This window comes from Alligator sinensis, unplaced genomic scaffold (assembly GCF_000455745.1).
Source record: "Alligator sinensis unplaced genomic scaffold, ASM45574v1 scaffold1199_1, whole genome shotgun sequence".
NCBI lineage: Eukaryota > Metazoa > Chordata > Crocodylia > Alligatoridae > Alligator > Alligator sinensis.
The window spans coordinates 586,092-604,578 of NW_005842813.1; the positions used below are offsets into that span (position 1 = coordinate 586,092).

Consider the following 18,487-nt stretch of genomic DNA (forward strand, 5'->3'; position numbering starts at 1 on the left):
GCTTCTACCAACTTAACTAGCATTGTTCTGGAAGGTGGTATAACTAAGCCAACAGAAAAAAGCCCTTTGGCCGCAATATTGTGCATCTTCAAAAGGGGCCTTTTCTGCCAAAGCTCTGTCAGCAACGCTGTGGTGTCAGCGTCCCTGTAACCTGAAGATAGTGGTAGCGTGATGCCATAGCTGTGATGGTCCAGAAATTGTGAGAGAGGCAAGGATTTCTTAGGATAGTATCTTTTATTGGACCCACTGTGTACAGTAGTCGGGAAAAAATTTTGAATGCAAGACATGCTTCCTCAGATCTGATCACAAGGAGCCAGGCACAGCATAGTGTTTTTTACAGCTCTGCCTGGCTCTTTGTGATCAGACCCAAGGAAGAATGTCTTGCATACAAAAGCTTGCTTAATTTTATCCTATCTGCATAGCTGGTCCAATAAAAGATAATGCCCTAAGGAATCCTTGCCCCTTTTACCATAAACCCAAAGTTCTAGGTTTTAAAACGCTGATCTTTCAATGAAGATATGGAGTAATTATGTTATATGTTCTGAGATAGGCAAGCCACAGAGGTTCTTAGTCAATGCCTGAGAAGACAAAACTTTATTTCTTGTTTTTCTTATAGAAAAATGAGCAGAGGGAAAATCTTTAAAGAAGCAAGCAAAAAAACCTCACCAAATACTCCATATTGCCTCAAACAAAACAAATAGGTGAAATGAGGACATTACCCATTGACAAAAATGTTACAAATTGCCTTTAAATTAAAGAAAAAAATATTAGTCTGACCTTGAAAAGGTGTTCAAATTTTCAAGTAAAGTTTAAACAGAAATACTTAGGAAGTATATAACTGTATTATATAAGCAAGTGGCCTCATTAAAAGGAATATAGAGTTCTTCAGTTGTGTGTGTTGGAGCCATTTTTATAACTAACAAATGGCATAATCTTGAGAACTTGCATGAGAAAATATTTTGGATTCAGCCCAGTCGTAATTTCAATATTACCAACAAAAAAATGAGTCCTTTTTGAACAAATACAAAGGGAAAAAACACAGAAAACTTTTCTCCAAAAAAAAGTTGATAAAAATTCTGGGAGGAAAGTTCAGGTAAAGGGTCTAGTGTTTAGATTTCCTGTTAAACATTGCGTAGATACAATATAAACTTTAAGGTTTGATGTACTTATCCCTCGGTTCATATTGTGAACTGCAGTACAATACTGTACAAAGCTCTTTTCTTAAGAGACGTGTGCAGCCCCTTTGACTTCAGTAGGCCAACACAAGCTAATATTGGGATGCTTGTACAGTTTAAGCTTTAAATCAGTATAAAAACAAAATTGCACATTGTATTTAGAAAAACCTGCCTGGGAAACTTGTCATCCTTGGTTTTGCAAAAAGTGTTGCCAGTGATACCAACATTTCTTGCACTGCTTAAAGAAAAACACAAAAAAGTAGCAAATTCCCTGATAAAGAAAAATAGCAGATTTTCTGATTAAAATAATAAATTCTCTGATTAACCCCCCCACAATCTATGATTAAAATGAAAGGCCCCTGCTCCCCCTTAGCTGCCATGGCTACATGGCCAGGGATCTGGGTCCATAGTCCCTGCTCCCAGCAGGAGGCAATGGCTGCTGCAGTGGAGCAGAGCACGGATCCACCCCCCTGCTGCCTGCCTGCTGAGGGCTTGGATGGGGAGGTGGGGCTGGCTCCCTACCACTGTGTGCACTCCCAGGGGGCAGGGGGGACCCATATTCCCCAGATCTGTATGCAGGGTTGGGGTGGACTGTGGGCTTGGGCTCCTGCCCTGATGCCCTACCCCAGGCCCTCCACAGGTCAACGAGTGTGACTCGGCTCTGCAGGGCACGGCAGGCCTGTGTGGCGATTTCCTTGCCTCTGTGAGTTCTGCACTGACCTGGCAAGGTGTCCCCTGTGCGCGTGGCAGCGGTGAGGGACACAATCACGCATCATTGCTCCCACTGCTGCCATGCATGCAGGGCAGCGCAGGGCTCACAGTGGCAAGGAGATCCCAGTACAGCCCTGCTGTTCCCTGCACTGCTGGGTTACACCCCCGGGTGACAGTAGCAGGGCAGGAACCTGAGCCCACAGTGGGCAGTCTACCCTGCCCTGCACACGGATCTGAGAGGCACGGGTCCTTTCATCCCCCTGGGAGTGTGTACAGTGGCAGGTAGCCAGCTCCTTCCCGCCCTCCCCTCCCCAGACAAACCACCAGTGACCCCATCCCACTCCCTGCTGGGGCCCTACATTGTGGCTTCAGCCCTCAAGCCCCATGTACTGCTTGGCTGGGCAGCAGCCCCAGCCATGCCCAATTCCCTCACTATGGGAGCCTCATTTTCCACCCCCCACCCCACCCCAGCCGTTGCAACTTACCTGCAGGAGCTGCTCTCTAGGCTGCCTGGCAACCATGTGCATATACATGGCATCCCTTGCCTGACTGCCCTCCTCCTGCTCTCTCCCAGCCCCCTGCAGGCTGGAATTCTGCCAGCCTGAAGAGAGCTCTTTGCAAAGCTACAAAATCCACAGTTTTCTCAGCTTAAATGGGAAATCTGCGGTTTTGTCTGGTAAATAGGAAAATCTGTGTTTTTCATTGTTTTTCCATGGAAAACGGATCCCTGGTAATCAGGTCTGCTATCTCTCATATGCATGTACTGCTGTTAACAAGGATGTTATCTCTGGAGACAACAAACTCTCCCTATGCCTGAAGAAGGGTGTTTGTGTCTGAAAGCTTGCAAGGAATAATTTTTCCAACTATTTAGATGGTCTAATAAAAGATATCACATCTACCCAAAGAACCTTTTCTGTCTACGATCTCTGGAGAGACAAAGACAGAGTTGAGAACTGGAGCTAAGCATCACAGAGATGCTTAGTGGGATCTTCTAGACTGAGCACTGAGTCCTATTGGGTACAGTGGTTTTCTTTAATCTTTACTAATCTATAGAGGAGCCTCTGAGAACCCCGTAAGATTGGGCCCCTAATGTAGTCCATGGCCTGTTGTGACCTATTTATAAAACTTCTGAAAAGGTTACATGAATATATTGTCTCAAATAATGTATAATTAAATGTTATAATCCCTGTTCCATGATGATATATTTGAGCTTTGGGCTCACAGTATTCCTGTGTGCACCCTTGCAGTGCTTCTTATCTTCCCTCTAAACTGTAATAGCTAGATGTGACCCTCTAGTATTTTGTCATTGAGCAACTGCCAGCCTATCCTCTTGTTTAAATTTGTTGGCTTTTTTTTTTTTTTTTTAATTTTCCCACCATGTGACCTGACATGTTGTTTGTATGGATTGGTTGAAATCTGCCTTTTAAATTCAGTGTTTCTTGATGTGGGGGGGGGCTTGCCTTTCTTGCCTTAGAATCATAATTTTTATTATATCATGAACTTTTCAGCCATCCTCAGGTTTACAAATAGTTCATCCTTATTGGTCAGCATCAGATCAAAGATAAATAGTCCCCAGTTTCCTCAATTTTTTGAGATCTAGACATTTTAAGAACTTGCTGGGCATCTTATGTTTTGCCATTTTTACCGTAAAACCAATATTAAGGGTGTTTTGAAATCCCCCATTAGTATCAGTTCCTTAGATGTCTTAGATATTCTTTCTACCTTCCTGAAGAATGCCTCCTACAGATTAAAAAATGTCTGAATTGATTGTTTTTAATAGGCAGCCATATCATCACTTTACTGATAAACATGAGCGAATGTTGTAACTGAACCTAGCCTTCCATGCAGATGCACCTTGTGTTTTTTGTCTCACTCTCTTCATATAAATCTGTTATGAATGATATGCTGTGGTCTCAGATTTATATTTTTAAATGATGTTATGTGTTTCCAGATATCTGTCTAATCTTGACCTGCTCACACAGTATGTACTGTGATCTATCAAACTGAAACAAAAAAGGATGGAAATTGGCACCTAGTAATCTTTTCTAAGAATTTAAAAATTATTATATCTTTCAGTCTGAAGTTCCAGAGAAAAATAGAGACAAAATATTTTTAGTGACATTCTAAAACTTACTTGGGCTAGTCACTCATTAGATTATGACCTCTTGTTACTTCTGGCTATCAAATGTGTAGCTGCAGGTGTGTTGAATTTGAATACTGTCTGTTGTCAAATAGTGCCAAAAATTAAAATACAAATTACTATGTTGCTATGGTTGTTTTCTGATTGAAAGCTGACTTCTAAGTAACTAAAATGGGTTAGAAATGAAATATGCTTAGGCCCCTGGTACATATTCATTTAAGGGTGCCATAGGATCTAAGCCCCTATCCCAAAAATCACACTTCCAGCCTTGCCACACATGCATGGCAGGAGATGTAATTTTGGAATCGGGAATTATCTCATTTCTAGTTGTCAGTACTGGAGGGTCTGGGATCATGATCCCAAGCTCCCCCTACACCAGCAAGTTGGAAGCTGGGTTCCCGTAGGCCAGTGTGAACTGGTGTAGTCTGAGGGCCAGGGCCAACGATCAGCCAGTTGTCTGCCCTGGGGCTAGGTCCATGCGGGGCCGGTTCAAGACTCCAGTGCAGTTCTGGGGCCAGGACAAACAATCAGCTGTTCTGGGGCAGCCCCAAACATGCCACACGTTCAGCTTAAGGCACTACATAAACCAGCCATAAAAATGGTCTACATTGTGTGGAATGTTTTTATGGTTGATTTGCCATTTTATGCCACCTTAAATTGGGTGCACATATAAAACCATTGCCACTTATGCTGCAATATAATATAAGAGACAAGGATTTAGTGGCGGGGGGGATATTTTTTGTTGGACCAACTGTATGTTTGGAATACATTTAGACATGCTTTCAAATTAAAGACATTCTTCATCGGGTCAGGTGATAAAATGTCTTACATTTGAAAGCCTTTCTGAATTTATTCCAGCCATGCAGTTGATCCACTAAAAGATATCACCCCCATAAAATCCTTTCATTTCTGTTAATTCTTGGACCATCATGGCGACAACATCACATTGACACTGCCAGAACAATTTGACATATTAATTGTGGCATAAATGTAATGTGTAGAGAGGGGCCCTGAGCCTTCTGTTTTAATTCCCCCTCTGCGCCCCCGCCTCCGGCTCCCCTCCCCAGTATTGGAGGGAGTTTGAAATAATAAATAGAGTGGCTAGAAGTCTCACCATGACATTTCATACTTAGAATTGCTATTTGTGGATTAATGACATCAGAATATACTTTTAATGTATTTCATATTTGTTGACATGAGTTTAACTGAGCAAGGGTCACAGGGAAGAAACACAGTAACACTGCATGTTTAAAAGCATCTTCACAAATGATCTAAAACAATAATTTATTAATTTTAAATCCAGTATCTTGCACTGTTGGACCTTGCACCTGCAGGTCTCTCCTTCTTCCCCCTGCAGAATGTAAAGTTCCCATTTTTGGGGCCTTTCAGGATGCCAGACATTTTGATTTTAAAGTATTAACACTTATTATGTAAAGCAGTGCCATGAAAGAATGAAAAGATATACAGTGTCCTTATGTGAAGAGGAATTTTGTACACAGTAACAAGAAGAATCTTTCAGAGTTCTTTTTGAAAACTTGTCCAGATCTTTTTGTCTCGGACGGCCAGAGCCGACTCGAGATGATTCAAATATCACTCGTTCGTTTGGGCGGGTTGGTGAATGGAGAGGCAGGCACAGCTTATTGGTTGCAAAAACTTTACTTACGCCGCTTGTAGCCGCGACGCAGGTGGTCCGGTCGCTTGAACAACTATGTGAGTTGCTCCAGCTGGCAAGGCTCAGGCCAGCTAATCCGTCAACAAATTAAGCCGGCAGGGAAAGGGTACGTCGGGGTTTGCGCTCGGTGACGGGGAGAAGAATCGATAGGTGATCAGTCTATCGATCAGCTCAGCCGCAAGTCAGATCTCTTTAGAGGCACTCTGCAGCGTGCTCAAAGTTCTCCGACTTGGGCGGAAGTCGCACGAAATTTTAAACGGCTAGCAAGCCAATTACTAGCCGCCACGTAGGAATAATTTAGAACTGGCCAATAGCGGAACACAAATTTGCATTCAAATGGCGGGAACTCTCTTGCACCGAGGTTTTTCTGTTGCACCAAAACCTTTTGCTGTGCAAGAGGCTCTCATGTGGCGGGAAAATTCCATCGTGCCGAGGCACCAAAATCACTGGGTTGTGACACTTTTCATATTTCATTATTTTAGAACATCAAGCCAGTCTTGGGAATAAAATGAGAGTGGTGCTTATTTTTGTGCTTAGTTCACCAGATTTGCAGAAGTATTTTGAAATAAAACAGTTACTCTAACTCAAATAGAGATGGGTACGTCTCGATACATCTACAACTCTTTAGTCACACTTTCCTAGATTATTTTTTTGAATTGGCTGCATGTTAGCTCTGTCTGGAGATTGGCTCCCTGTACAGGTGTCAAAACAAACCCCACAAGCAGCCAACTATAACATTTTATTCTAATGTAATATGCTTTTGAGAACTTTGCCACCACATACATAATCTTGGAGATTTGTGTTTATACATCTGCTCCTAATAGGAGAGTAGGAAAAGAGGATCTCTTCAGCAGTGACTATTCTATGCATATGAATTTTATGCATGCACATAAGGTACTTCTGTGTCTGGATCTAGGCCTCGGATGTTATTGGTGCATGAATGGAGATTCATTATTCCTAGTATTAGTTAAACGTATGGGAGACAATAATAGAGCTTTTTTTTGTCCCGTTCATCTAGTAACTCTTCAAATTCCTTTTCAAAATAGTTGCAAAGCCTACCTGGTGACACTTGCTAGCTTTGTTTAATTGTGCAAGCACTTCTAAAATATATAGAAAGGAGGGTGGGGACTTATAAGCTGCATGCAGTAATATGTTTTCCTATTGGCTTGTTTTCCATATTGTTTTCATATTAATGTATAGCAAAATCTGTTTGTACTGTTAAATTGAAAGATGTAGTAGTTAGCCTCACAGATGGGACACATCTTTGGCTTCAGTCGCATTTAACCAAGAGAAAAGTATCTGGTAAATATTGTGATCGTTGGAACCCACTTAAAGTCCAGTAACCTTTCTTTTACTTTAGAGGCAATATGGAGGAATATGGGGAATATGGGAAAAAATGGTCTACAGATTATGCACCCTGGAACACATGTCTAAATAAGTCCCTGCAACCCATTTTCATAGGTTTTAACTTGTGATAATGAGTATGTTTAACGTTTCATAGATTTCATAGACATCAGGGCTGGAAGGGACCTCGGAAGATCATCGAGTCCAGCCCCCCGCCCAACGGGCAGGAAGTCAGCTGGGGTCATAGGATCCCAGCAAGATAAGCATCCAGTTTCATCTTGAAGGTGTTCAATGAAGGCGCTTGAACCACCTCCGGTGGCAGGCTGTTCCAGACCTTGGGGGCTCGGACAGTAAAGAAATTCTTCCTTATGTCCAGCCTGAAACGATCTTGAAGTAGTTTGTGACCATTCGACCTCGTCATCCCTTGGGGCGCTCTGGTGAACAAACGTTCCCCCAGATGCTGGTGGTCACCCCTGATAAACTTGTAGGTGGCCATCAGATCACCCCTGAGCCTGCGCTTTTTCAGGCTAAAGAGCCCCAGGGCTCTCAGCCTGTCATGGTAGGGTCTGTTTCCCTGACCTCTGATCATGCGTGTGGCTCTTCTCTGGACTCTCTCAAGCTTCTCCACATCCTTTTTGAATTGTGGAGCCCAAAACTGGACACAGTACTCCAGCTGCGGCCTCACTAAGGCTGAGTACGGGGGAGAATGACGTCCCGGGATTTGCTTGAGAAGCATCTATGGATGCAAGCCAGCGTTTTGGTTGCTTTACTAGCCGCCGCATCGCATTGCAGGCTCATGTTCATCTTGTGGTCAATGATGACCCCCAAGTCTCTTTCTTCCATAGTGCTAGCCAACATAGCACTGCCGAGCCTATAAGGATGCTGCGGGTTTTTTTTCCCAAGGTGGAGAACCTTGCATTTATCGACGTTGAACACCATCAGATTCTCGTCCGCCCACTTGCTGAGCCTGTCCAGGTCAGCCTGGATCACCCGCCTGCCTTCTGGTGTGGATGCTTTGCCCCAAAGTTTGGTGTCATCGGCGAACTTGGCCAGTCTGCTTCTGACTCCAGTGTCCACATCATTAATGAAGATGTTGAACAGTATAGGTCCAAGGACAGAGCCTTGGGGGACCCCACTGGTCACAGGACACCACGATGAGTGACTTCCATCAATTACTACCCTCTGGGTCTGACCCCGGAGCCAATTTTCCAGCCAGTGGATCATGGAGGACCCAAGGCGACAATTGGCCAGTTTCTCCAAGAGGCGATCATGGGACACCAAATCAAAGGCTTTTTTGAAGTCAAGATATATGACATCGATCTCTTCTCCCTTGTCCAGGTGATAGGTCACCTGGTCATAGAAGGAAATGAGATTGGTCAAGCAAGACCTACCCGCAACAAACCCATGCTGGCTATCCCTTAAGATGTTGACGTCGGCCAGTCCATTAAGGATGGCCTCTTTAATAAACTTTTCTAAGATCTTCCCCGGGATAGAAGTCAGGCAATCTTAAAGATCCTTACAGGATCTTAAACGATTAAAGCCCTGAGATATTCGACATAGTAAAACATAACTTGTGCAATAAGAAGTGAAAGAAAAAAATAAAACATTCAAATGTATGATGTATTCAGTTGCTTATCTGCAAATTTTAGAGACAAATTGAGATGTGACAGAGTACATGAAAAAAGTGGCAGAGTTCTTTAATCGTTCATTTCTAGTTTAAGATTTGGAATTTCTTGGAAGTTACAGAATCTTCATGGCTTTTTAAAAACTTAAATAAGCACCAAATGTTGAAATTGGGTTGGCACATAAAGTTGATAGAAGAACCTTGTCCCAATAATCTCCTGTTCTGCACTCTTTAGCCAGTGCACGAGAGATGTAGTAACGTTATGGAACTTGTATTTGAGTGGAATATGGGTTACATAGCAGAGGAGAAAGTCTTGTGTGTTTAAGGTACCCAAGCTTATTATGTACTAAGTCATTAAGGCATTGTAGTGTTGTCTGATTTCAAGCAGGCTGTGTGATTGCTTCCATAGCCATCCTGTTTCATGGTGTGCTTCTTCCTGTTACTGAATCTGAACAGTGAAATGGCCAACTGCTAGAGAAGCATTTGAGCACTTTCTGTTGAATACAAAGCAAGAAAATATAGCTAACTCATGATATTTCATAAACAGAGTAAATGCAGGCACATTTTAGTTTGGTCCATTGAACATTTTAGAGAAAATAGATCAGTTGAGAGTGAGTTACATATCTGAGTTTTGAACAGCAGTATCAAAACTAAAAATGAAACAGCAACCTTCTTTGAAGAAACACAAGTTTTAATTTCCTAAGTGGCCCAAAGCTTCATTGGACTGTCCAGTACATTTTCCCACAGCTTGGGCATCAGCAGTGTCTTCAAACTACAAAATGCTGGGAAAGTATTCCTAGCATTGGGAGGAAACATGAACACATCATACACTTCACTATGCTGTTTGAGTTCCATTTTCCAATAGTTTTATTACAAAACAGAAAAATAATAGTAATATTTTCCCAGGCTGCAACTATAACCATAGAGCCAGTTTTGTTTTATCATTACTGTAAGGAGATAGTTGTGTTTAATAACTAAAGCATATTTTAAAGTTATCCATTATGGCAGATGCATCTTAAACATAGAGGTATTTTTTTAATTTTAAAGGGAATTGTTAATTCTCTAATTATACCAGTCTCTCCCCTACCAGTGTAGAAAGGAAATATGGGCTAATCATGTATGGACAAAACTGGAAAGGAGGCAACATGGATTTTTTTTATATGTATAGTCCATAGATTTGCAGAGAGACTTCCAACCTCCATATCTTAGTGTTTTTCCAGCTCTAAAGTGGGACATTTTTATCCACATCAGTGCAGTATTCAATTTAAATGATTTGTTGTAAAGTATTTTGGCATATTCTGCTGGAACATATTGCAGAAGTGCAGGATGTGTAATTATTTAATGTTTTAATGTACAGAAAATCTGTATATAAATCTGACTTTCTTGCATGTGTTCATGAAACTTATATTTGAATACAAAACACAGATATCTAATTCCTGTGTTTATTTCCATTCCCAACATTGGAGCTGTGAACAAGTTTTATTAATCATCTCATATAAGCAGATGTTTAGTTTCTGTTGTCAGTACAAATGGGTGAGTCCCTCATACCTGCTTTAATCCCTTTGTGCTGTGGATGGAGGTCTAGAGCAGTATAATAGGACCTAAAATCTGGCTGAGGAAGGATTCTTGCAATACAGTTACTGAAGAAAGTGATAAAGCTGCATTCCAAGGCCACCCTTGCAAGCTCTGTGCCATGGGATGGGCCCCAGCATACAGTACTGTAGAGATCCTGGGTAGTACTTTCAACTCTGGAATATCTAGGAGGCTGCTCTAATTTAGGCAGGCCCCTCAGGACCTGTTTGGTTATGCTAGGGTTCAATTTAATGGCTGGAAGGCAAAATAGGTACATAAAGCTACTATAGTGTACACCCCACACACCCTTGGGTGCAAGTTCTTGTGCTGTATTCCTGTTACCTATGATGCCTTACAGAAAGTTTAAGTGGCGAATCTTGATGTGCTGAGACCACTACTCATGTTGACCAGTATTGCCTGATATTGTTTTTATGTTCTTTCCCATCTGTATCTGTTCATTGTCTCTTGCCCTGTCTTTGGATTATAAGGTATTAGGAGTGGAAGTGATCTTTTACATCTTTTTATATGGCATGTATGACATTAGGGTCCTAAGCACCAAATGGCAAAAGGGCTCATCAGTGTTGCAGAAATATAAATAAATATGTTCATGAATGAACCTTCCAAGATGCACGGAATCTCACATTATTTCTGGTAGGATTTCTAAGGATGACTTCAAATACATTGCTATTTTTTCATTATGTTGGTGTTTACTACAGTGCTGTTTAGCTTTTTGAAAGCCAGTTTTCATTCCACAATTTCTCAAGGTTTCTCAAATATTAGACAGACAGAGTTTATTCTGGATTTTTTAACATCTGTGATCAGCTCTCACTTGACATATTGTGAACCTCGCAGTTGTCTGCGTAAGTCCCATTCTGCAGTGTACGCAGAACAATTTCATGAGAGCCCAGATTCCTTTTCATTGATCTAGACTTCTAGAATTCTTTTTCTTTCCATTTGTAGTTGCATGGTCTCTGAACTTCCAGGAAGTCAAAAATGTTCCATTATTGATAGAGAAGATAATTTGATGCTGAGGTTTGCTTTTGAGGTATAATTAATCTGTCTTCTGATGCATTTATCCCAGGGTAAGGGAACACCCCTGTTACCAAGTCTCAGAAAATACTAAGTCTAGGGAGCTCTGATGTGCTTGTGGACCTGGCTTATCCCCCAGCCACTTCATTTGTGCAAAGGTTTTCTATTTTCCTTTTTTTGCCTGACAGTCTGTAACAGGGGTTTGAAACTTACCTGTGCGCCCAGGCCAGATCCAGACTGCAAAGGACCTCCCAGGCCAGATCTAGACTTGGTGATGGTGGTGGTAATAGCAGGGAAAACAGTGGTGTGCGGGTTAATGCAGCTATTGATTTCTTTCCCTTCTCCCTCCCCTCTGCTGCCAACATGCATGCCCATCAGGGCTCCAGGCCCTGGATTTCTGTGGCCCCTGAATTTCTGCCCCCTCTAGGAACCCAAGTGAAACAGGCTGGATGAAACAGCTCTAAGTTTGACACCTCTCATCTATATCAAAGGGTTGAAGGCTGCTCAATTTCCAGGCAACTGAGGGCCACTGTGTGGGCCACAGACCTGGGGACCACTCGCCATGAGGGCAGCCCAACATGCCTTCTCTCCCCACCTCCTCTCTCCACCTCCCCTGTCCATCTCCTGCATCACCATCTCTTGCTCAGATACCCCCAAATGCATATACAGCACCCTCCTCCCCTCCAGGCCATATGTGCTACCCACCTGCAGTGCCCTACCCTGCCCCCAGAAAACTGGCAGGAAATAGGGGCTGAAGGAGGGTGTGGGAACCCAAAGAACCTGGCTTCCATTACAGGGAAAAGTCCATGGGCTAGATAGCCCTGTATAACAGCACTATATAGCCAAGCTAAACTCACCTTTTTAATCCAACTAACAAATGAACAAAAAAAACCTTGCACAACTGAGCAGTCAGTCAAGGAAAAATCTCCCCTCTCATTTGGGTATTAAAATTAATTGAGTATTGTTGTCGTTGTTTATTTAATAATGCACAGGTGTCCTAAGATCCTGTCTTTTGCTATAGGCTCAGTACAGACCGAACAAAATGTTGGTTCCTGTCCCAAAGTGCTGACCACTTTCATGGGAATAACTTGACAGACTTCCATGAGTCCAGCTGGCATATTATCATCCCTTGGGAAAGAAGCAGTCATAGTTTGACATTCTGTGTCTGCCAGAAGTGGAAAGCTCCCCTCATTCCTGTAGTACTGCTATAATCCATCTGCAGAGCTTTCATTGGCTGGCACCAGGAAAGGCTGACTTTTGGCTCATTTGGTCCCTGAAAATATGCTGCATTTGCATTAATATTCCTAGAAAAATAGATTGCAAAACTTTTGGGAGAGGAAGCTAAATATACATTATGTTTGGGTACATGATGATTTGATGTACCTTTTTAAATTATTGTATGTTTCATTCAAAGAGTAAACTTGGACTTTTTATTGTGGCTTGTGGATTTTTTCTTTAGTGTTAAAAATAGCTTTTAAAGTTTGCTATGAAATACTCATTTTTTTATCTTGAATTCTACATGATTTTTGTGTAATATGTTTTCTAATGTGTATTCAACCATAAGAACTGCAGTTGTCAAAACAGAACTAAATGTGCAACTTGATTAATTCCAAATAAATAATTTCCTACTCTCTATAATTCTTTAATTGCACAAAGCCCTCATTTTTTTCCTTTTTAGTGACAAAGAGAGGACATCCTAAGAAACTATAAGGTATTATAAGGGTAGTTTTGTTTGTTTGTCTTCAGTGCTTATTTTGAAGGAGTATATGTCTGTAACAGGTTTTTTAAAGCAGGCTTCCTGTTATCCCAGTTGTGGGAAGAAGGGTGTTTGCCAACATGAAAATGTTAGAGAATAGTAAAGCCCTTGTTGCCTGCCCAGACAAATTCATGACCTGTTGGTCTCAAGGTTACAAGCATTTTTCCTTTGCGGTAACTTGTTTAAGGGCCAGTGGCATCTGGAATGCCAGGCTTAAATTCTATGTTCTAATAGGTAATACAAAATTAAAAGTGGAAATGAGGGATAACATCTTACAAATAAAACAACAATAGAGTGAATTCAATATGTTTACAGTCAGTAAAAGAAAAACTGAAATACTTGACCTTAAAGTTTAAGAGGTACAGTATTTTTTCCCCTAATTTTGACTATATATTAAAAAGTTGTGTAAGTTAGAATGAAGTAGTCCAACTTTATAAGTGGCTGGGGGCTGAATGGTTCCCCCCGTCTGCACTGTGCACCTGTGCTGCTGCCCCAGGTTCACTCTCAGCTCCCTGGGCCATGGGATGCTGAACTGCCCTGCTGCCAAGGACAAGTAGCAAAGGCCAGAAGAAGGAGGAGATCCTAGAAACTCCAGCTGCTGTTACAGACAGAACAATAGGAGGAGCAGCTATGACGGCCAGACAGGAGCTTGAAGGCTGCAGCTTAGCCCCTCGTGGTCGCATGCAGCCTGCAAGTGCCAATTGGAGAGCCCTGTGTTGGAAATTCGGTATCACTTAATTCAATATAAATATTTCTAGTTAGCTTATGTTTACTTTTAAAGTATTTTTACTAGACTATATCAAATATGGATTCCTACTTTTCCAGTGCCCCCTATTTTGAAGGATGTCACCATTTTTTGTAGCATGAGTTTATTGCCCGCTTGCTTACTATTTGCAGTCATTTGTTGGAAACTCATAATTTTGTAACAAAGCTATGGATGCTGTTGGACTCAGTCTCCCACTCTTACATCAGTGTTTAGACAGGTAATTATGGTGATACAAATATTTGTCTGGGATGATCCTGGCTTGAGTTTAGCCTGCTCTTTTCAGGACTTCTTGAGCCTCCTTCCAGCCCTATTATTTTTGTATGGCGCTGTGAATATAGTATTACTTCTCCAGTTTTAGGTGTAAAGAGGCATGTTGTACCTTTTTACCTGATTTACATGACTGTTTTCCTATTATTACAATGACCCAATAATATCTTTGTCTTGAAGGGGGTTTTTTGTAACTCTTATCTCCTGACAAATGCATTTTCCATAATTGGTTCACAAATCTGCAAATAATTTAAGCGATTCAACTCTGGAGTGAGAATATGCAGCATCAAGAGCCAGATGTGCACAGACTTTGGACACATTTTCTGCAGTAGATGTGACCTTAGGCACAGGCTTAACTGGTATATTGATTACTGCTGTTTACTAAGATTACTCAGAAGTAAACTAGCATGTTTTATAAGTATTTCAACTTGATTAGATTATTCGGCAGTAATGCATTCTGTTCTGGATTAAGCCAGGAAAAGGTATGCCTACAAAAACATTTCAGAGGCCTGGACCTTTGACTTTGAGAGCAGTGTGGGTGGCACTGTTTTGCTTAGTTGAAAATCTGACAACTTTCTCATATGTTAAAAGTGGAAGGCAGTGTCAGGTTTTTTAAAAATGGGTACCAACAACTATATTTCTTCATTACTTAACGCTACATCCACATTGGGCACATCTACATGAGACGCTAACTGCAAAGTAGTCTGATAATACTGTGCAGTAGCACAGCACAGCACAAACAGTGCTAATATACTACTGCACAGAATTATTAGGCTACTGCACAGTAGCATTACTAAAAAGGCATTTGGCTGAGCTACTGTGCAGTAACTCTGGTTGCTGTGCATTTATTTAGTACTTGATTATACAAGTACTGAATTAAATGTGCAATAACCACTGCACATTAATGAACATGTAGACACCCATTGAGTAAGCATTGTACTTCATAAGCATCCTATCTTAAAACGTACAAGGAGCTATTCCAGTAAGCTGCTGTTGAAAAAGGAGCAGCTGCTGTTATCCACATGTGTAGTTGGCACAGGCTTTCTTGAGGAGGTCTTCAGGATGCAAACCCAGATTCATTTTACTGATTGAATCCATTGCTCAGCCCACTCAGAATATGGAAAATGTTACATGTTTGTCTAATGCCTGAGTTGCCTACCATTAAGAGCCATTTCTACCAATATTAAACAAAGTTGACTTAAAAAGGCTGAAGAGAAAAAAAGAAAGGGGAAAACAGTCACAAAATCAGTCCTCACTTTCAAGACTACGATCTTCATGGTGGTGATTTTGATTTCGCTTATGACCATAAAATAAGTGTTAGCAACTTTAAACTATATGAAAAAACAAACTTCTGCTGGAAGCAGCAAATTATGAAGTGAGAAACAGCCTGTTCAACTGGAAAGCAACGTAGAATGCAATCCCAGTGATACAATCAAGGCTTGCTCTTTCATTGTGATTGGAAAGATTGTGCTCTCTTTGCACTCTACCTATAAGGGCAGAACTTATAACTCTTCTTGTCCTGAATGTGCAAAATGAAGTTGGCTGATAGGCTGAATGATTTGTTTAAAACCAGAGAGTAGACCGAAAACCTCCTCTTCAAGCATGCTTATTACTGTTTCATAATTTAAGATTAGAGAAGAAAGTGGCAGATGAGGAGTTGATTTGGTATTTTGATGAAAGGAAGATAAGTTGAGGATGACAAACCTGTAGATAAAATATTTGAAGCTGATGTTGGAAGATATAGCAGAAAGCAACATTCTTAGTATTGACTTGTTGCATTCGTAGTGTAGCTGTATTTAAAATGACCCTTTTTCCCCTTGGTATGTGTGTATTTCTGTTTTTAATTTAATTTCTTTTCTTTTTGTAACTGTAAGTAACTCAGTAACTCAGTTAAGTACCTTGTTTATTTATACTTGAGCAAGCTATCTAACCTGTTGTAAACTATACTTTATGTCGTTGTTGTTTTGATGAATCAACTTGCTGAATGATGATTGATTTTTAATATTTATTTGACTGGTCACTTGACCAGTTACCTTTTAGCCTGGTCAAATATCCGTCCTTTTTTGGCTAGCAATTAGATCTCATACACGAGTCAAAATTTTTGTTTTTTGCTATACACCTACATTTGTCATCTCTTCAATACATTGCAACTTTCAAATTACATAAAAGTCTCATTTCAAACCACACATTTGTAAGACAACAGCTTCTCATTAAAGGCTGTATCTACCCAGCTGATCCCGGTGCCAATGTAATTTTGAAAGAGAAATTTTTCAGCTAGGGTAGTGAAGAAGGAAATGTTTTTCCTCCATCACGTTGCTGCCTTTAGTAGTTTCTGGCAGTCAGCAGGATGCAATAAATGTAATTTAGCACATGGATACACATGGGGAGTATGCAAGTATTTAAAATTCTATCTTTAACAATTAAAATACAATAACATTTATGGACAAAGTAACGAGAATTTTTTCAAGAATTAAGTTAATTAGTAATGAGATGCCATTACCGTCATCACCTACCTTTTAATTCCTGGTATCACAACAAAGAAACTAACTTGCAATAGCATTACCCATGACAAAGTTTCATGAGGAGAAATCCTATATAACTTGCTGAATTTATCTTTAAAAGCTTTTTTATTTGCAAGAAGCATGACCAAAATGTGCTTGAATAAAACTTCTTATATTTAGTAATTCTTTAAATTGAAAATTTGCAAGTATAATTCAGGAAGGGGGTGTTGAATTTAGTGTCAGTGAGAAATGTAGCAGTGTTTGATTTGTCTATTTGAATTAGCTCTTTTAGAATTTAGGAGAACATCTGACATATTAATATAGCTGCAATTGAATAATTAGTGGCCTTTAGGGTCTTTATAAGAACATTTTAAATTATTATAAAATAAATTGCCTTGAAGTGGCACAAGTGTAGTTTCAGTAAAACTTTAACAATGAAATGAATGAGGAAAAATGAACCATTTCAAAACTTTATCCCAACCTGTGTCTAAAAATAATATTAAAATGTGGCTGGTAGGGAATAGCATGGCTTATTTCATGTCTTGTTTCAGTTCAGACTTCAGACACTTTTTAGACTGTTCTGTTTGTTCCTTCTCTGATGTTTATGGAGCAGTCCTGATTTTAACAAGGACCTAAATTCAGCTCAGCTGGTGTGTGTGTTTTTGTACACACGTGTACACATGCTTGCTTTTTTCTTTTTTTTTTAAGAAAGGGCGTGAACTGTTTTCCAGGACATTTCTCCTCATTCAACCTGTTTTTTAAAGGCAAAGACATAACAGGATATTGATTAGTTTTTAGTAACTTTCTAATATACTGTTACTCTTTTGAATAGGTGGTGAAGCTGAGAAAAGAAGTGAAGAGGGCCAGAGTCCTAACCATTCGCCGGCTAACAAGACACATTGGAAAGCTGAAGTTAAAAAAGTTAGTTTAATATTAAATATTACTTGATGTGTTTGAAATTAATTTAATTGACCTACATAAAAATAGGCAAAAACGATTCTCTCTAAAAGTAAACACACTAACTGTTTAAAATGATTATAAGTTGTGATTAAGTACTGATTAGAATGGGTCTGGACTTGCATTAGGCTTTATGAATACATGCAAACTATAAAGTAAGATATAACAAGTTTTATTTATTAATTATGTAAATATTTAACTTGATTTAGTATAGTCTAAAATAGTGCGAATCTAAAGGGAGACTTAGGATAGGATTTTTCAAATTGGTTAGTTATTTAGGAGCCCAAGTCCTGGTCTTGAACTCACTTAAACACTTTTGAAAATCACACCTTGGATTTTTAGATCACTGTATTGTTTAAAGTAAGTTGAAGCTGCTTTTCTTAGCACAGTGTCTTACAACTTTGTAGCAGAGTGACTTTCAGTAAGTGTAAATATGTATTAAACAGGCAACCCCGCTTAACCCTGTTCTGCTTAGTGCTATTTCACTATAACGCTCATTTTACATTGATACCCAATTCCAGTTAGCACTCAGCAAATTTTGTTATAGCATTTGGTGACATGCAGCCTTGTGCAATTTATTGCCAGTTTTGCCATCTTGGTTCGTCAAAAAAAATTGGTTTTACTTAACACTATTCCGCTTAACACTGTTTTTCAGAAACCAATTAAGAGCACTAAGTGGGGCTTGCCTGTATTTGGACTCTGAGGGATTTATCTTGTAATTAATCTTGTCTAGAATGCTAAGGGATAGATTTTTAAAGACTGCTGAATCAGAGCATAGTTTAGTTGACAGGACCTCAAGAGAGAATCTAGTTCAACCTCCTGCTTGGACAAGATCATTACAGTCAAGTGTCTGTTTAACTGGCTCTGCAAAATGTCCAAGGATGGAGATTTCGCGACCTCTCTCGATAGTCTATTTCAGTGCTTAACCACCCATAATGATAAAGTTCTTCCTAATATCTAAATTAAATTTTCC

General features: G+C 40.2%; 1 protein-coding gene across 6 annotated transcripts in view; it reads left to right on the top strand.

Annotated features, from left to right (window-relative positions):
• Positions 1-18,487, top strand: part of LOC102382677 (serum response factor-binding protein 1-like) — a 134,514-nt gene that overhangs the window by 35,270 nt on the left and 80,757 nt on the right. For all 6 annotated transcript variants that reach the window (XM_025191407.1, XM_014525501.2, XM_025191410.1 and 3 more), the window contains exon 2: positions 17,390-17,478. In XM_025191407.1, coding sequence (XP_025047192.1) covers positions 17,390-17,478 — 89 coding nt within the window. The remainder of the gene's footprint in view (positions 1-17,389; positions 17,479-18,487) is intronic.